This window comes from Rhagoletis pomonella, unplaced genomic scaffold, assembly GCF_013731165.1.
Source record: "Rhagoletis pomonella isolate Grant_MI unplaced genomic scaffold, Rhpom_1.0 Rhpom_scaffold_00006, whole genome shotgun sequence".
Lineage (NCBI taxonomy): Eukaryota > Metazoa > Arthropoda > Insecta > Diptera > Tephritidae > Rhagoletis > Rhagoletis pomonella.
Genome location: NW_023458560.1, coordinates 67,411,444 through 67,431,096, shown reverse-complemented (window position 1 = coordinate 67,431,096; position 19,653 = coordinate 67,411,444). Strand labels below are relative to the sequence as shown.

The window sequence follows — 19,653 nt, the reverse complement described above, 5'->3', positions numbered from 1 at the left end:
TAATATATTTTCGAAGGTAATTAGAAAATATGTAAAGAACCGACTTTCTCTTGGAAATTTAATTTATAATCTTATAACTGGAGTCTACTATCGCACCCTTTCCTCAAAAGTGTATTAATTCAATATTCAAATAACGTATATTTATATAATTTGAAATCTCCCTACTATACAACACAAAAATACATTTAAGGCGCAGCGAAGCACGCCGGGTAATTGCTAGTTTATTATAAAGCAACTTGTAAGGAGTAAATTTTGAATATAGCCAGTACATGTAACTCGTACATTCGTTTATTTTATTCTCCCAAAAATCACCAGTAGATATTTATTATTTATTTAATTTAAGAAACGCACAATTTGTATATTACATCAATTTTGAGAGAAAATGCTTACCCCTAAACGATATTTAAATAGCCAACCAAATTTTGTAAATTTAGTTTTAAATTCATTCAGGTCGATTTAGCTAATCGATTTTAGCTTACACCAATTATAAATGAAAGCATTAGTCTCTTTTTTTTAACTAAATTATAAATTGACAAATTGTGTTTCATTGACAATTAAATAACTATAATTTCTTAATTGCTCAATTTAGCTGGCTATCTGAACAAAGCATTAGTTAGCATACACCGACATGATAGCACCAAAATTTGACCGATATTCTACTTACAAATAACAATTTGATTATGTTCAAATTAAAACAAATATACATATATCTAAAACATCAACTTAGGCAGGGAAATTTTAAGGTGGCCTCTAACATTAGAAGGCAATTTATATTTCTCGCTTCACTTTTAACTTAAGCCAATATCGTGGTGGTATATTTATATGCATTTACACAAGCATAAAACACACTGTCACCCATGATACAATAATTTTTAGAAGGTAGTTTCAGTTCAAATTTTTTGATATAAACCGACCGTGTCTGTGACAAACACGCAATGTGGCCACTGCTACGATATAGAACTTGGGGATTTTCGCTTGTTATTTTAGATATTTTTTAACAGAACATGTAAAGATTTATATGTTTCATAACTGATCACTTAATTTTAAATATAAATATCCTTATTTAATACATACATTTTTGCCACTGCTAATCACATGAATAAAAATCATAAAAAGGGTTGGCTTTCCTTTATGGCCGTTCGTTAAAGGGGCGGTGGGCGAATGGTAAGTGGGCGTGGCACCTCTAACCCACCTTTTTGGAGAGGGAATGAACCACCATTGACAAAAATGCAACCCCGACCACCTAGGTCCCCTATGGTTCCCTAGAAACCCCTTAGAATAATTGCCAAAAAGCACAATTTTCATTTGCGTTTATTCGCTTGAAATATGTTAAATATTCATTTGCACAATACATTTTTATATACACATTTTTATATACAAGACATTTTTATAAAACACCCAGTAACCAAAATAGACATCACTGGGGCGGCAGCCCCAGGTTTACCACACAGAAAGGGAATTCTAGTTACCTCATCCTTTCCCAAGTTTACATCACTGGGGCGGTTGCCCCAGTTAGGTCACACAGAAAGGAGAATTCTACATAATAAGGGTTATAATCCCTAAGCGCGGCCGAAGGCCGCCTACGCAGAAAGGAATTATCCACAAAAATACTGTGGACGCAAGTAAAAATTGCGATTTTTGTCCATTTTTCTAAGGGGTCCGTAGGGAACCATAGGGGGCCTAGGTGGTCGGGGGTTGCATTTTTGTCAATGGCGGTTCATGCCCTCTCCAAAAAGGTCGGTTGGAGGTGCCACGCCCACTTCCCCTTCGCCCACCGCACCTTTAACGAACGGCCATAATGGAAACATTCCCCCATAAAAATTAAAATATAACGGCAATATTTCTTGTTTATAATGGATTAGATCCATCGCACACCACGGACTTTATCGGCCGCCGATTTAGATGGGCTCGCTAGTCTTTCCATTGCACCACAACTTATTGGTAGGAGCGATTAAGCTCGTGTAGTGTGCGCACCTCCATACATCTTCATGTACATATTTCAAGCGAGCCCTATTATTTAAATAGGTGGCCGATAAACTCTGTGGTATGCGGTGGCTCTTATAGCTGTATCATTACACCTATTCCGTGTGTTGCAATATCCACGAAAGCAGCAGTTAACTTTCTATGAAGACAAATATTTAAAAATATTCGAAAATTATTATTTATTTTTCCAACGTCAAAAGGTGGATTTTTTTTTTGAAAAAGTTGGTACAACAAAAAATACGAAACACGTTTTCTGTCAGATAGCTAATATGGCGGATAAGAAGAAGAAGTGAAACTACCTTCTAAAAATTATTGTATCATGCTGTCACCACTACTACGCTCTTCACACGCTTACCGCTCGCTCTTGATAATAATTTTTAAGTATTTTTTTTAGACTTTTTCAAATTCAACACAAAAAAAAACATTCATTTATTGCTTATTTAGACATTTTCCAGTGAGAGTACCGGCCGTTATGATCCACAACGCGGTTTCGTCGTCGAAATACGCGGCATTACCGATAGCGGCAGCTATATGTGCCGCCCGAAAGTGCCGTCTCTAGATAATGAAGAGCAGGAACAAACTTTTGAGATCCATTTTGTTGGTAACGAACCTATTAATCGTGAGTTTTGCACCCCACATTTGTGATTGTTTTCTGTGTCTCTTGTACCTATCTAAATACTTATGTACCTTATCTCTTTCTTATGTAATACTGTTACTTTTATTTCTAAAAAAGGAAATGTTATTGAATAGCTTAAATTTTCATGCAATGTTTGAAAATTTTTACTAAAATTGGCAGATGGGACGAAGGATAATTTTTTTTTTTTTTATTGTGGTTAAAGGTGATTGAGATATTCTTTTAATTTTTAAATTGATTTTTAATTTTGTTATATTTAAGGTACTGACCCAATGCAGGCTTACTTTGCTTGCTTCGCTGCGAGAAGTGTCAAAAATTATTTGGAATATACTAAAACGTATAAAGGCTGGCCAAATGGCAGCCTTTCTTCACTTGCTTTAAGCGCCTCAAAGTTTGAAATAGGCAAATGTTTTATTTGAAAGCGTTTTGTAAGCTTTTGACAAAGAGGTATGTTCCTTTCAAAATATATAAATTCAAACAAAAATTTGCTTACTTAATTTAAAAAGGTCACAGAAAATGCAGGTAATTCGAAATGAAATAAAAATGATTCATTGTTTCCATATTTATATTTAACATATCGTTATCTTATAGTAAAAAGTTGCAAAGCCCACTTTTACAAAGTTCACACGAGAGGAAAAAATTTCTTATAGCTCTTTTCTCTAAGTAAATCGCTTTTTTAAGTTATAGTTTTTTTAGTAAATGTTGATATAGATATGCATGTATCATTATTATCATTTCTTTTAAACACAAACATTATTTCGCAATAATTTATAAATACATCTGAAACTTTTTGATACATTTTTTTAGTTTTCTAGAAAATAATTATTAACGTTAAGGGAACAGACATTGGCTTTTTAACCAGACAGCTGGTTATTTTGACAGAGTTCCAAGCCTCCATTCGGCCAAGCAAGTTTTCAAAGTAAATCAAAGCAAATTGAAGTCAGCAAGGCGCGCAAAGCAAGCCTGCATTGGGCCAGCGCCTTTAGGGAGTTCACAAGTCGTGCTATTTGTCATATTTGCTCTTTTGTACTATTTTTTTAGAACAGTTGTAAAATGAAACTTATGAGCATCCCATACTTTTTCGTGTGCTATTGTACAATATTTTAACAATTATATTTGACAAAATCAAAATAATTAAAACAGCTTTAGAAAGTTTATAATGCCCAGAAGAAGCGAGAAAAGCAAATTAATGGCTGCGATTTGCGAGAAGTACGCGCAGGACGCAATGATGGAAGGAAGTGAGTCGTCAAATAAGTCATTTATGAGTTTTTTAAATTTATTTGGTGCATTTTTGTTAGGCGATGAAGATGAGGAGGAAGAGATCGATGAAACTTTTAGGTTGAATATGCTTGTGTTGTTGGCAAATCATCCATCCATGCTACCTGCCCCTGTCGAACCTTCCCAATCTTTCGCTTTCTTGTAATTCGTTTTCATATTACGCACTTTAGAACGCACCAGCTTCCACTGAATTTCTAGTTTTTTTCTACACAGAAACGCGTATAAAAATCCTGGGCGGACGGCTTCTGCAAATATGTACTTATATTTCCAAATTATATTTATACATATGTGTTTAAGGAAAAAACCTCAAATAGGCGGTTTTCTAAAAGAAAATCAATTAGGGACTTCTCTTCCGACACTGTCCACATATGGTTTGGTTTTCCCCGAACACGCTTAGTTTTGCACTGAATTAAAAAAGATCTTTAATAAGTTAAATATGTTATAAATTAAAGATAACTACTCCATTGCCATGAGATGACTCCATTTTTTTATTTAAAATTTGAATATTTTATTGTACTCAGACAAGGAAAAATGTAAATAAATAGAAATGTCTGATCCAATAGCACTCACAAATAGCAAAGTAAACATATTTTTCAAAGTTGTATTGTAATACAACAATTTTACTTGTAAAGCAAAAACAACACTTTTAAAACTGTTCTAAAAAAATAGTATAAAAGAGCAAATATGACAAATAGCACGACTTGTGAACTCCCTATTTTATAGAGATAGTGAATATAAATTTTTCTAGATAAACTATAGTATATTTATGACTTAAATACAATTTTAAACTTCAGATTTCTTCGTAGTTTAAATATTATTTTAAAAAATGGTGTTGGTATAGATTAATTTAGAGAAATTTCGAAAAATCTATTTTAGTCTTAGACAAAAATCAAGCACATACAAATTTGCGTACATCTTTAAATACTTAATTTTTTTCTTTTCTCCCGGAAACACCATTTTTACCTTTCTCTTATTTCGATGGTTTTTGCATATACTAATCAAAACAACAAAAAAAAAACAACTTTAAAAATAAAAAATAAAAAACAAATTCACCCATAAAAACAACACCGATATGAATGTATATAAAATCTCAACAATCTGAAGCATCGGATATAACATCGGTGGAGGCTACTACTCTAGCTAGCACAATAATCGCGTCAAAACTCAATTCCATTCGAACCATAATCCCAAAAACTAAGAGCATTCCCCCACCAAGACCCAGCCGAAGCACGAAAACAGCAACAAGTACAGTAACTAACAAAATTGTGCCTGTTACTAATCGCATTTTTGATGTTGTTAATCTGAGAGCAACGCATAATTTTCATAAACTCTCAAATCACTTAGTTGTAGCATCGGATGTGGATGAAAATGTGGATATTAATGTTGGTGTTGGTATTGGTATTGCTGTTGATCGTCTCCCTAATCCCGGTGATGGCAATATTGTGGATGATAATAGCGTTAACATACTAGCTGAGGATGTTGTTGGTGTTACTAATAATGGTGAAGGTTATGCCAGGACGCACGTGACCACTACAACTGACTATCGCAAAACATATAAAGTAGCTACAGACGCTTACGCTGACACTGAAAAAGTTAGTTTTGAATATAGCACGACTTCCACGACGACTGTTTCACCGTTCGTCACACACGTGCGCGCAACGAAGCGATCCTTTTTGCAACGCGCTGCCCCAACTACAAGATGGCATAGTTCACGCTTTCGTGGTACACAGCGTTGTAAGTTTAAAAGTTTATGGCGAAATTTGCACTTTATTTTCAAAGCTTCTAATGTCCAAATAGAATTTTCAAACCCTCCTAATTCCATTGTCGTTAGACGCACACTTTTTTGTTATTCCATTTTATAAGCGCATGCGCTCTAATAAGTTTTGTAATTTTTTTCTCGTTTGATTTCAATCTGAGTTTTGCTATAATTTTTGCCATAATACTCGTAGTTTTCAATGTTCTCATAAATGCCATTTAAAATACCATTTAATACGCGAAACATTATTCATTCGAAAACTTTGGTTCGACAAGGACCATCTGGTATTATCTTGTCGACCACCGGTCAGAAGAGCTTTGCAACTTTGCTTGTCGGTATCCTCGCCTAGCGCTCACTGAGTCTACTACGAGTAAAAGCCGATCTGTCCATGAGTAGTCTGACAGGAAATTCTATTCTCTCCCTGTGCAGAAAAATGACCTCGAGGGTACCCTGCCTAGCTAATTCATTTGTCATGCAGTTTCCTGCAATCTTAGTGTGTTCTGGGACCCAAATAAGCTGGATATGAAAGTGCGATCGAGAGAGAAGTCTGGTAGTCCCTGATCAGTTTCGATCGTATTACAAGTGAACCTAGAATTCTGATTGCAGCCTGGCTATGGAAGAAGTAGATGTTAACCCTCCTAATCGATAGTACACCGGAGCATGGCGTTTCCGCTAGGTTAATTCTGTGCCCTGGGTATCACGTTATTAATAGCTTGTTTTATATCGTGGAAGGCACCAGCTACAAAGTTCTTCTTATTAAAAACTTCTCTATGCCTTTGACAATTTTAGGCAATCCAGATTTCACTAATCGACCATTTAGGTAGGCATGCTGACACTTAATCGCTTTCGAGAAATCCTATCTCTTATATACTGGTAAATTAATATCTCATGAAGGGATGCTGATTGATCTAAAATTCTTCGGAGATGTATGACCACTTTTTCTTTTAAGCTTCAATAAAAATTGCAGCTATCAATGAATTCAATTCCTTTAGCTATTTAGGCTAGGTTGCTATGGCTGCCAGTGGAGAAACACGTTGACTCTCCTTGTGTTATTCTTAGAAAAAAGAATAACAAATGGAAAGGGAAAATAGAAAAAAGATAGATGCCCCTACCTGAGTCTAAGCCAGTTATGACCAAAACATTTTCTGCAGAGATGCTTTTCAAAACTTTCTGTAGATTGTCTATGACCGCTCTCAGGGTGAACACTTTGTTTGCTCATCTCGGGTGGTCTAAGCGCACTGCTCTTAGGAGATATTATTAAAAAATCTATCAGGTTATTGTGAGAGGTTATGGATTTGGAAATTAGTTTACTCTAATTGTGCTCGCCGATCTATAGAAAATTTACACCCATCGAGTGCACTTCTACTTTATAAAAGCTTCACATGAGAGGTAAATTGAGATACTAAAAATTGGTTATGGGGACCACCTTGTCTACTTGCAACGCTTTTGTAGTTTTAAGTGGCTTCTTAAACTTATTATACATTTTCTATTTGAATTGACTATGTTATCAGCTTTTTTTAAAAATTGTCTATGCTACTTATTACCAATAATTCCGTTGTATGACTCTACGAGTTTATTACAGCTGCTTTAAACTTTTTAAAGTAGACAACTGCATTAAATACAAATGGCCGCCGGAAGCTTTAAAGTAGAAAACCTAAAAAAGCTTAATTCGCTTACTGGGCAGAGCTAGGTAAATATAATTACGCATAGTTTTTATTATGAAAAAGCGTTGCTTCAAAAAAGCTTTTAAGTTGAAAGCTTATGCGCAAGGTAGCTTTTTTTGAACTATTGCTACTTTCCTAAAATGTATTGTAGTATAAAAATAATAGAAACTTTTTAGATCTACACTATAGAATTCTACGTACAAGAGACCTTTGATGAAGACATTACGCACAAACTCTAAATTGAAAGCTTAAGTGGGCTATGGTAATTTTACATACATACGTGCATTTATGTACTTGTATGTTAATTTTCATTCAACCCATTTAAAAATCTATATCACATTGTTTCACTTTTTCATTACATTAATTTAACATATTTTCATGTGGAAGCTTTTTCACGATTTTTATCAAAAACTAATTACCCTAGAAGCTTTTTTAAGAAATACTATGAGTTTATGTACATACATACACATATTAATACATATCATATATTCATATCTTCAAAGCTTTCACAAAGCTTTTATTAATTTTTATTTTTGTAAATTTTCTGTATAAATTACGTTTTGCATGGTTTTTGTACATGTGTAAATATTTTGTATTGCTCTTTTTATGTATTGTATTCGTGTTCCTTATTCTTTTCTGTTCTATGTATGATCCCAAAGTAATGTTGGCTTTTAGTTGTTAACAACCTTTAATCAAGTAAAGATTTACTCACATATCAATATTTTTTATGAAATTCAACAAAAACAAAAAAACGAACACAAATTGGATTCTTAGCGAGCACGAAATATATCGAGAAACCGGTCATAACCTCCAATTCTCGTGGACATGTCAATGTTGGCGAAAATTTCACATTAAATTGTTATGTGAAAATCGCCTTCGATGTTTCCTACACAACACAATGGAAAACACCAGCTGGAGTTAAAGAGGTGAGAACCAAAGATAAATATAAATTAATTGTAATAGTTTCCTAATTTTAAACAAAAATTATTGGTTTGATCACATATTCCGGGTTAATAGGTTAACTGGTTAAAGATTGTTATTCTTCAGTTTGTTTCTGTTTGGAAGCAAAATAAAAATATAACCACATAGTAAATGGATAACCAGATAATCAGCAAAGTGGGAGCCATCCAAGTGTTATTGGAAAACTTCAGAAAATCTAAGTGACATTTTGTTGATTTCAATGTTTCGCAGAACTTCTTCCAGTATTTTCTTTCCGAACCTTATTCGACTTTGTTCGTCATTGATGTTTTTCCTATAGTTTTCCCAATCTTCCTTACGTCGCCTGCATTTAGGTCTATATCTTAGGATTTTATCCTAGAAAATCTTACCCATTCTGTATTCCTAGTATCCTGCTGTGGTCCGAGAATTTACTAATCCTGCTGGTAGCCGAGTCTACGACCGGATTGCATTATTAGATATTACTAGGTCCATAACCAGTTTCAGTCCTCGTGTCGTATAAGTTGGTGAACTGCTTTCGGCGGTCCTTCTCCTCAACGTATAGAAAGTATGCGGACATTAGCATCCAGATGCGCCTGCGCGGTATCTACATATGCTTGTCCGTAAACTTTATGAAGGCGAGTGAGACGGAAGTGATGCAAATTAATTTGCACTAGTACCAACTTACTATCTAAAGGGGCTACTTTTTTGATCTGTCCACACTTGGTTTGAATAACTGGCATAACTTCGGAAAGAAGAGAAGCAATGGGGAAAGTTTTTGATAAGTAAACATCTTAGCTCTCCTCATCTCAGCCGATAATCTGTTATTTCGGGAATAGTTTACATCTAGTTTAGGACCATTTCGGAACTAGTTCCTAATATTTACGGGGCCTGCTCAGAATCATTGCGGAATTTGTTTGAGACGGGACGTGTTTAGGATTATTTCAGGAATATTTCGGGACTTGTTAGGGATCATTGCGAGACCGTTTCGGGAACTGTTCAGAGCTATTTCAGGAATATTTTTGGGGCTAGTTCAGGACTATTTTAGACAATTTCGGAACTAGTTCGTTATTAATTTGGGACTAATAAGGGACCATTTCGGGACCGTTTCAAGATTTGTTCGATATCATCTCGGGACAAGTTCACGACTTTTTCTACCGTTTCGGGCCTATTCAGGACTAATGCGGGATCATTCCAGAGCTATTTCAGAGGCATTTCGTGACTAGTTTACCACAATTTCGGGTCCATTACGAGACTAGTTGTGGACAACTTGAGCCTAGTTCGGAACTATTTTGGGAATAGTTCAGAGTAATTTTGGGACTGTTTCAGGGCCATTTCGGAATAGTTCACAACTATTTCAGGACTTCTTCGAGACTATTCCACTGCTACATATTTTATGAACATTTCGGGTCTAGCTCGGGATTATTTTGGAACTAGCAAGTGTCCATTTCGAGACCGTTTCAAGACTTGTTCGAGATCCTTTCCGGACAAACTCACAACTTTACAAAGCAACTATAGGACAAAGCAATTTTGGGACTAATTCGGCTCATTGGCTTTGTGCATCAAATTCCATGAGTACCAGGTACTTACGCCCTTTTTAAGAAGAAAAAGACTAATTTAGAGACCAGCTTTAAGAGCAATTATTTAGTAATTAGTTACAAGCCGTGGTCAAGATAATTCTTCGAAGTTTGATTTTTAACCCCATGGTTTTGATCAAAATATTTCAGATCTAGCTCTATATAAATTACGATTATTGCAATAATAAATAGTATTATCAAAATCAACGTCCAGATAAAGATCAACCCAAAGCAAAAATAAAGTTGAAAATCGCGATCAGTACTGTATCCAAAGATCAGAGGATCGTTGACTTCCTCAAGCACTTCACCTAAAACATTTACATATCGATTAAATCGTATTCACAGCATCGCATGGTAAAAACTACGCCCAGATTTATTAATTCAACATCAACTCATCAAGTGGGTCTAGCAATGTTGACGATATTGAACGCACAGAATTCGGACTCTGGTCTTTACAAGTGCATTTGTACTGATCATTCGAACAATGTTGGGCGTAACAATTATCAAATGACTGTACTAAGTGAGTAAACTACTAAATATGTCTTGCCTTCCACATATATGTATTTCATTTCATCCCTACACCATTATCATTAGATCGCGATGAGGGCTACATAAATATTAGCGAACCCTCAGGCTACTACAAGATTGTCAGCTCTGCCAATAAAAAGGTACAGATCAACGTCAAATACCGTGGTTATCCATTCCCCACACTTACCTGGTACAAACCTGATAAGACACAAATTCATCCATCGAAAAAGTATATGATCAACACTACAGATACCTCGATCACGCTGCAAATTTTGAATGCACAACTCGAAGACAGTGGCGAGTATGTGATACGCGCCAAAAATGAGTTGCTCGTGAAAGAATTACAATTCAATGTGAGCATCACAGATAAGCCCAAAGTTACAGTGAAAGATGTCTACGTAAAAGCTGGTGAAGAGGCGCATTTGCAGTGCAGGGTATTGTCCTATCCAACGGCTATAGTATCCTGGGTGTTTACACCGTGCAGCATATCGCCGCGATGGCCATCGTGTGATAAGCGTTTAGAGCAAAATTTCAATGTGTGTAAATTTTAGTTAAATATTATATTTTGTATGAAATTAAATACAAAATTTTATGTTTGTTTGTTTTCTTTAGTCCACACGCAATGCACAACCAGGCGAGTTGGCTATTGAATACATACACGATTTGTATTTTACGCCTGAAAAACCAGGCATTATCCACTGCTTGGCAGCCAACCCAAAAGGTATGGGCGAGGGCAAAGGTCATGTGCTTATCGGCGATATAAGTGATAATATGACCATAGTGGGCATTGATGAGAATAAGAAGATTGCGCGCGGCGATGAGGTGACGCTCACTTGTGCCGCATTATCTTACTACTTCTCAGACGATCTGGATTGGTATAAGGATGGCGAGCTTGTGGAGGAGAGCAACAGTAAGTTGGCATTGCAAAAAACCACTGTACATAAAACTAAGGCTGGTATTGACAATTGAGAAGCAAACGGTTTGGCGAGCACACCTAAAATTTTCATTTAGAGTATTCGCTTGTACAAGTTACATACTTACAACGCGAACACTTTTGATGCAAATTTTAGGTGTATTCGCCAAACCGTTTGCTCTGCCAAGATTATTCGCTTCGCAATTGATAATACCAGCCAAAATTGGTAAGAGCTTCTTAAACATGTATTCATGTATCCCCTTTTCCCTTGTTTATTTTCACATAGATTTTGTGATTACCAACTCCTCAACCAGCTATTCGTATCAAAGGACGTTGAAAATCAATAATATCCAAGAACGCTCGCAGGGCAGCTATGAGTGTCGTGCACGAAATGCGAACAACTACGATCAGCAGGAAAGCAAATATATCAGTATTTTTGTGTATGGTAAGTCAAATGGAAATAACCTAGAAATATATAAAATGAAGAAAGGTCCCATATACTCGTACCAGTTCTGATAGTTTACAGCGAAGTCAATTTTTTAGCTCTGCTTATAAAAAAATTTCAGGAATTTAATACTGAATTAGATAATTTGAATTTAATTTTTTACAAACAATCTTATGCTTGCACATTAGGGCGGGTCAATTTTTTTTTTATTATGCGCGTATAGCATATGAGAACTCTACTTTTAATTCCAAGCAAAGTTTCCGAAGAAACCATGCCTCTATAAAGCAATTTGGAGTTTGCTAAATTGCGAAAGCAGATAATAAGTAAAATAAATCTATTTTCGCAATTCGGCAAACTCTAAACTGATTTTAGACCCATGATTTCATCCCAAATTTGCTTAGAATCCTACAGTGCCATACGCGCATAGTCGAAAAGGTCCTCCATACAAATTGACGCGCCCTATTGCACATCCTTGTATTTTTTTTTAACATTATCACATTATTTTTTTATTAAACAAAACGTAATAATTTTAGTTAGTATAATGGTTAGAGTTGCGCAGGGCCACAGGGCATAGTATCGAGCCCAGTTTCCGACGAACATCAAAAATAAATGAAAAGAAAAAAATTCTATTAGCGGTCCCCTCTCGAGCGCATTTCGGACATGCAAAAAAGCTTTTCTTAAAAATACAATCACCGTTTGGAGTTGGCATAAAACTGTAGGTCCCTCCCCTTTGTGTGACAACACCAAGGTAGATTCCACAAATCGGAGGTAAAGCTCGGCCAAACACTAACACAGGTCGTCCCTGACCAATCAAAGCCAAACCTTCCAGTGTATTTCGTCACCTGTGGAGAAGATCGACCTATCTCAGCAGCCAGTTCGAAAACGCCCTATCTCAGAAAACTTTTCAAGGACGCCCCACTTCAATATTTGATTGAAAAACACCCTATTTCAGAATTTTTTGGAAAAACACCCTATCTCAGAATTCCGTTCAAAAACGCCTTTTCTCAGATGAAAATACATTGAAACTGTGCTGAGAAAGGGCGTTTTTGAATCGGCATCTGAGATGCGGCGTTCTTCAACCAAATTCTGAGATAGGGTGTGTACTGTATTCCGTCGGGAGGTGGATGGAATACAAGGTCAATTACCCGTTATACTCGAGGCCTATAGCAAGGATGAGCACGATAGCGTGAACATGGGATAATATTACATATCTGTAAACTTTCTCGACTCTTTGGTGAACTTTAAGAGTTTGTCTTGGAAATGAAAATGCACCTCCTCATTCAAAGAATTCAAATACATTTAGGGATTAGCCCTTTGGCAAGTAATTAATAGCTAATTACGCTTGATTTACTCGTAGAACCACTGCCTCCCAAAATGATACACACCAATTTGGATGAAAATGCAAAACTGGAGCGCAAACTTGGCGACTTCCTAGAATTGGAATGTACACCGGAGGCTATACCAGCGGCAAATGTGCACTGGTACAAAGACGATATAGAACTCACCAATGGCAGCAATATAGCCATCGAAGAAGATGGTAACAAGCTAGTCATACAATATATAAAACCCGAAGATGAAGGTATCTATAAATGTGTGGCCGTTAATCGTTTGGGCTCTGTTGACGCTAGTTCCGCTGTTAAAATCACAAGTAAGTTACTTTTTCATATAAGTATTGGAACTCATAAATTTTGAAAGCGTAGCATTAAAAAAAAACTCAATTTCTACACAGACTTACCACGCATGCGCACCGGCTGGATACTTGGCCTACTCTTCTTCTTCGTCATACTCATTGCGCTGGTTATCTACTTGTGTGTGCGTGTTTTGCGTGAACGGAGACGGCTGCGGGATTACAAAGCCGCCGGCTTGGCCAACTTTGAAGAAGGTGATGTGGAGCATATAAATCCAGCGCTGACACTGGACGAGCAAGCAGATTTATTGCCATATGATCGAGCTTTTGAATTTCCACGCGAAAAGCTTAAATTGGGCAAACAATTGGGCGCTGGCGCCTTTGGTGTGGTTTTGAAGGCGCATGCTGAGGGCATACGACCTGATGAAAAGGAGACTGTAGTGGCTGTGAAGATGGTGAAACGCATAGCGGATAATGAGGTGATGCGCGCTTTGGTCACGGAATTGAAAATTATGGTACATTTGGGACCAAATTTGAATGTTGTTAATTTGTTGGGCGCCGTCACAAGGAATATCGCACAACGTATGTAGTTAAATTGTTTTTTTTTTTTTGGTATAGCCGGAATAGTAATAACATAAATCTTGGCATCTCATTTCAGGTGAACTGATGGTTATTGTGGAATACTGCCGATATGGTAATGTGCAAAACTTCTTACTGCGCAATCGCAAACGTTTTATAAATCAAATCCATCCGGAGACTGACAAAATCGATCCGACCATTACAAAGCAACGCTTCTCGGAAAATTTCGAATTGAATCGGTATGACAACGCTTTGTGCAAAAATGTATTAGTTACTGGTATATATCGTAGTATATATCGTAGTTTTTTTAATATGGCATGTAGCAGTAAAATTGAGCTTTTTTTGTTTACCTTTTGTTTGTTTTAACACTGCATTTAAAATCGCTTACATATTACTAACCCGATATAAAAAATACTTTTAAAAAAGTACGTTTTAACAATGAGACATACATACAGTTTTATAAAGTAGTGTATGTATACCGCAACCGAGTGGTTAGTTGGCCGCTGTAGTTTATTGGTTAGAGTCGCACACAAGCGATCGATAGAATCCAGGCTCAAATCCCTGAGCTGAGTAACATCGAAAAAATTGTTTTCTTCCTCTACAGGTAACTTCTGCCATACAAAAGCTTCTCTTCTTAAGCTTCTCATAATTTAGAGTAAATGCTCGGCCAAAAACTAAGCAAACAATTTTTAAATCTTCAGGTTTTCCCCTTTTCAACCCTCCTCAAAATATTTTCAAACTAAGACCTTCTTAAACCTCTTTCGTCTGACATTGTGAGACATATTTTAGTTACCCGAATTGACTTTTTAAATAGTTGGCAACCCTTCTTCATGTAGTATATGTGAAGCCTTTCACAGCCATTTCGATTGATACCCATTTTGAAATGCATAATTCATTTTACTTACTAAATCATTTAATGTTTCACTGAATTTTTAAACACTTGGCAACCCTCTTAAAACCTTTAAAAAATCTCAATGTTTCCCTAAAGATTTCCTAAAATTTAGGTAAACTCGACAAAGCTCCATCAAAATGACGAGCTTTTTAATTCGATTTCTCAGAAATATTTAAAGTATGCACTTTTTGTAGCCAATTCAATTTAATAAAGTAGAAGTTTGAAGTAGTTTGGACTTACCGTTGATTTTTGACAATTTTTTCCCAAATAAAAAAAAATTCGAACATATTTTGTACGGAAAATCTGATACAATTTTGTTGAATTTTGCCGAATTTTCCAATTTTTTACAAAGTGTGAAATTCGGACTTACGTACATGGTTTTTGTTAGATAACGATCTATACTTTCATAAAAACAAGTAATTTTTAAGCAAAAAACAAAACCAACTTCAATTCTCGTATGCAAATTTAAGAGTAGTGATAATTTCTTCATGATCCAATGATCGGATCTAAACCAAATTAGTATGGGACTACCTCTGAGGTACCATCTTTCCTTAAAAAAAATTATAAAACTAGGTTAACGTGCTCCAAATTTATGCGGTAACATAGCATATAAATAAATAAAAATATATTTCGACGAATTAATAACACTGGATCACGAGTTTTAGTTTGGTTTTTGTTCTCCAGACGCCACTATCCAATTTCTATGTAGAATTGCTCGGTGATTCCGAAAATCGAGTTAAGTTTATTTCTGTGGATACGTTTTCGAGATGTTTTGAATTTACCGTTATTCAGCTCAAAACAAAAAGTGTTTGCCCTTATTCACGTATATCTTACGAACCAATTTAACAATCTTAAAAGCAGATACGTCAAATCAAAGCTGATAAAATTCTTCATAAACCATATATACAACTCTGCAAAAATTTTGATTTGCTCACACAAGCTCTTGGCTCAATCCTTATCCATTCGTCCTGAAATATACCAGCCAGAAATGCGATTGCTTTATAAACAAGAAAACCATTTTGAAATATGAGTATTTTTACTCTCTAGAAAATAATTTATGCAACCTCACATACGCGGTTTTGCATTTTGTTTGATACGCGACGATATAATTATATTATTTGCAATCATTATTTAACATTTCTTAATATTTGAACTAAAAAATGGTCGAAAAACTCCATATCATTTAATGATTGATTATATATTAGGACTGAGATTTTTTTTTGCTGTCCGGATAGTCCGGTTATCCGAATAGTGTAGAGATATCCGGATATTCGGATCCAAAAATTAACAATAAAATAAAAGAATTTGCATTTCAATATTTACTTTGCAACCCGATAGATTAAGTAATTAAAAAAAAATTACAAATCCCTTCAAATATTCTTTAAAATATCCGAATATCCAGATAACCAAAAGGAACGGATATCCAAATGTACGAATAGTCCCAGCCCTAGTATGTAGATACATATAAATACATACAAATGTATGTTTTTTTACATATTTATGTTAATGATTGGTAAAAGTTTCTAAAATTTTAATTTCTTAACCTATTTTTCATACCTCAAACAAAAAAAAATGAAATCTATGTATGTATTACCCTATTAACTATTGAATGGTACCACTTTACATGCTTGCTTACATATTACTTTCCTAAAACACTTTAACCAACGACATTTGTATATTTGAATGTTTTTAAATAAATTTTTGTGGTGTTGGAAAATGTTTATCACTACCACTACTCCTACTATTTGCTACGCATACGATTGGTGCTTGTGTCCCCCCTCACATTGGAATACATAACTTTTATGGTGCTCATAACAAACAACAATAACTACACGTATGAACTTGGATGGCTTTATGGCATTTTGTTTGTGCATCAGTGATGGAGTAAAATATGTTAATTTGTCCTTTTCAAATCATCAATATGTAAATCATATGAATAATGTGAACAATAATTATACGGCAAATAATCGCAGAAACTCTGAAAATGATCCACGCTCCGGCACACGCGCTGGACGTCCTAATTCGGCTGGATATTTGCGGCAATCCGATTTATATGAGGGACATGTGGATAGTGGTGCAACGGAGCAGACGGTGATGACCACAATACCTGAAGGTGAGTGTAGAGGTACACATCTCATAATTGTTTCCAAAATCTTTTTTGTTTTTAATGTTCAATTCGACCATAATCTTTTTTTTGTAACCCTCTTAGCATCATACGCCTATAATTAAAAAGATTTAATGTAAAATGTTATTCATCGAAGGCTAAGTAATTAAGTAAAAATTCAACAAAAAATTAGTTTTCAAATAAAAATTACCATTTATTTCAACTAAAAACTATTTTAACCATTTTTTTAGCTAGAGACTAATTTTTTATAAACACATTTTTTTGGAAAACGAAATTTGGAAATTTTCATTAATCTAACAACTTTTTTCAAAATCTCTTTCTTTAATTTAAAAAAAAAATTTTCCTTGGAAGTGTTTTTTCTAAATAAATAATTTTGTTTCATACATAAAACTTTTTTTTTAAATTTTGTTAAAGATAATTTTTCTAAATAATCTTTTCCTATAAAATTTTTTTTTTTAAATTGATTAAATTGATGTATTATTATGTTTCCTTGAAATGATTATCGTAAAAAAATATTTTTTAAAACTTTTATTTTCAAAAATATTTTTTGTAACGTTTGGTGTATTCTTTCTGATTTGGGTAGACATAGTTTTGTTAAAAAACTGCTTTTTGCGTAATAAGGGGTATTCGTAAATTAAATTTGTTCTCAAAAGAAAATTTCTTCAAAAGCTATTAAAATTTTCCGAGCAAAGTTTTTTTTTTTATAAATTTTTTCTGATTTTGATTAGATTATTATTTTTGTGAAAAATCTTCAGAATATAGACTTTCCAAAAAAACGTTTTTTTTCTAATAAAATCCATATTTATTTTCCTAAAATTTTATTCCTAAAAAAATCTAAAATGTGGAATTTTTTTCCAAACAGTTTTTCTCCGATGTAAATAATGAATTAAACATTAATTAAATTTTTTCCGATTAAGGTAAACATTTCCCAAATTATATTTCTTATTTGTTATTTTTCTCTATATAAAATTTCTTTTTTCTCATACACGGTGGGCAGGAAGCGAAGATAGGTTGCATAAAAATGTCGACAAAATCTGAAAGCAGGGTTGTATTTGTTGATATCTTAAGGTTAAGAATCCGCTTAAATTGAAATCCTAGCTGCTCCTGTTTTAAAGATATCCACATTTTATATACTTCTGATAGGATATATTTGCAAAAGAGGAAGGCGTACTTCTCGATAATTAGAGCATATTTATACGAAAAGAAATCTCAGACAAATCTGTTCCCCTTTTTTAACTCACTAAAACGGATCAAATCAATGTGAAACATTTTCATTTTTTCCTACCGAAAGAATAATTGATCGAGATTTATTGGGCGCTACCGGTATACAACTTAGATAAAACACCACAATTACCTTTTTCTGTAGCGTGAACTTTCTCATTACAAACACTTTCAATATCGCAATATATGTATGTATGTATACAATATTGTATGCTATATAATACGGTAGTAATTTTTTATTAAAGGTTTGTTGCTATAAGCAAGTAGCGCAGGCAAGTCGCACTGCGCTTGTGCAAGAAATAAAAATGCTCTAACTTAGGCCAACGGTACTCCTCATAATAAGTAAATAAATTCAAAGCTTGTATGAGATTTATTTTGGTATTTATGTACTCTTCTGTCAGGAAATAATGAATATTGTACATCCAGACAGAGAACTTAGATAGATAGAGAAGGTGCAAACTGAAAGTGGAAACTATTCGCGGACGAAAAATTAACAGTGTTAGAAAAGTTCAAGTCGGAATGTAAAAATTCTGTTGAATTTAATGTTGATAACATAATACAATGTTGAGCAACATGAAATATGATGTTCTTTGTGAGCAAATAAACGAAAATATGGTAAATCTTCACATAATTTTCATTAATTTGTAATTTTTGTTAAATTTTTTATCTTGTTCTCCTTTTATGAAGATGCAAATACAATTTAAAATAATGATAGTTTGGCATAAAGTTTACACACATATGTACATGCATACATATACTGGCAATCAAAAGTGAGTGCATGGGGTTTTTTGCTTAATATTTGCAATGTTTTTCAATTAATTTTTTTTATTATCTTTTTATAAAAATGTGGTTCATGCTTTAATCAAAACTATACAAGTCAAACTTTCAAACTTTACACAGAACATAGAAAAATTCAACGAATTCTCGTCTAAATTTTGACCTGTTTAATTTGAGTTTTTAGGAAAATTTTGAGTACGCAGATAGATCGGTTTTTTAATTCTAGTGGAACAAGATCAAGTTTTAAGCGGCTAAAAAATCCGGTTGATTTTTAATGATTATTTATTGCTGACGGCTTTTTGCACTTTTGCAAACAAATAAAAAAAATTAGCGCTATTTTTTACAAATTGCACTTGCTATATGCATAAAACCGCAATTCCCGGCGAAAATAACATAAAAGTTTAACTTAAAAACATTGCAAATATTAAACAAAAAACAGGATGCACTCACTTTGCCAGTGTACATACATATTTGTGTTTAAAATTAACTACTTATGAAATAATTTTTGTGGCACGAACATATACATACTTGCGCTTTCTAAAAATGGGAATAAAAATTGGATTCGCATAAAATTTTAATTCCAATAACTAATATTTTAGTGAAAACATTTACAATAAAGCTTTCAGTAACTTTTGGCAAATTTGAGCGATTATGTGAAATTATGCATGCGTTTGTTCCTACATATCCATTTATATTATTTTAAACAAAGCTAATAGTA

At 34.2% G+C, this 19,653-nt stretch overlaps 1 protein-coding gene across 8 annotated transcripts in view; it reads left to right on the top strand.

Moving 5' to 3' along the window:
- The window catches only part of LOC118741166 (vascular endothelial growth factor receptor 1-like), a 135,332-nt gene extending 118,285 nt beyond the window's left edge, over positions 1–17,047 (top strand). For 2 of the 8 annotated variants that reach the window (XM_036473033.1, XM_036473032.1), the window contains exons 6-14: positions 8,090–8,241; positions 10,174–10,348; positions 10,423–10,892; positions 10,969–11,266; positions 11,556–11,714; positions 13,072–13,362; positions 13,444–13,923; positions 14,000–14,159; positions 16,690–17,047. In XM_036473033.1, coding sequence (XP_036328926.1) covers positions 8,090–8,241; positions 10,174–10,348; positions 10,423–10,892; positions 10,969–11,266; positions 11,556–11,714; positions 13,072–13,362; positions 13,444–13,923; positions 14,000–14,159; positions 16,690–17,041 — 2,537 coding nt within the window. In that variant the 3' untranslated portion in view covers positions 17,042–17,047. Of the gene's footprint in view, positions 1–2,427; positions 2,603–4,627; positions 5,630–8,089; positions 8,242–10,173; positions 10,349–10,422; positions 10,893–10,968; positions 11,267–11,555; positions 11,715–13,071; positions 13,363–13,443; positions 13,924–13,999; positions 14,160–16,689 lie in introns of those variants that run through there. The other 6 variants (XM_036473035.1, XM_036473034.1, XM_036473037.1 and 3 more) reach the window with 6 other exon arrangements.
- Positions 17,048–19,653: the final 2,606 nt, after the last annotated feature.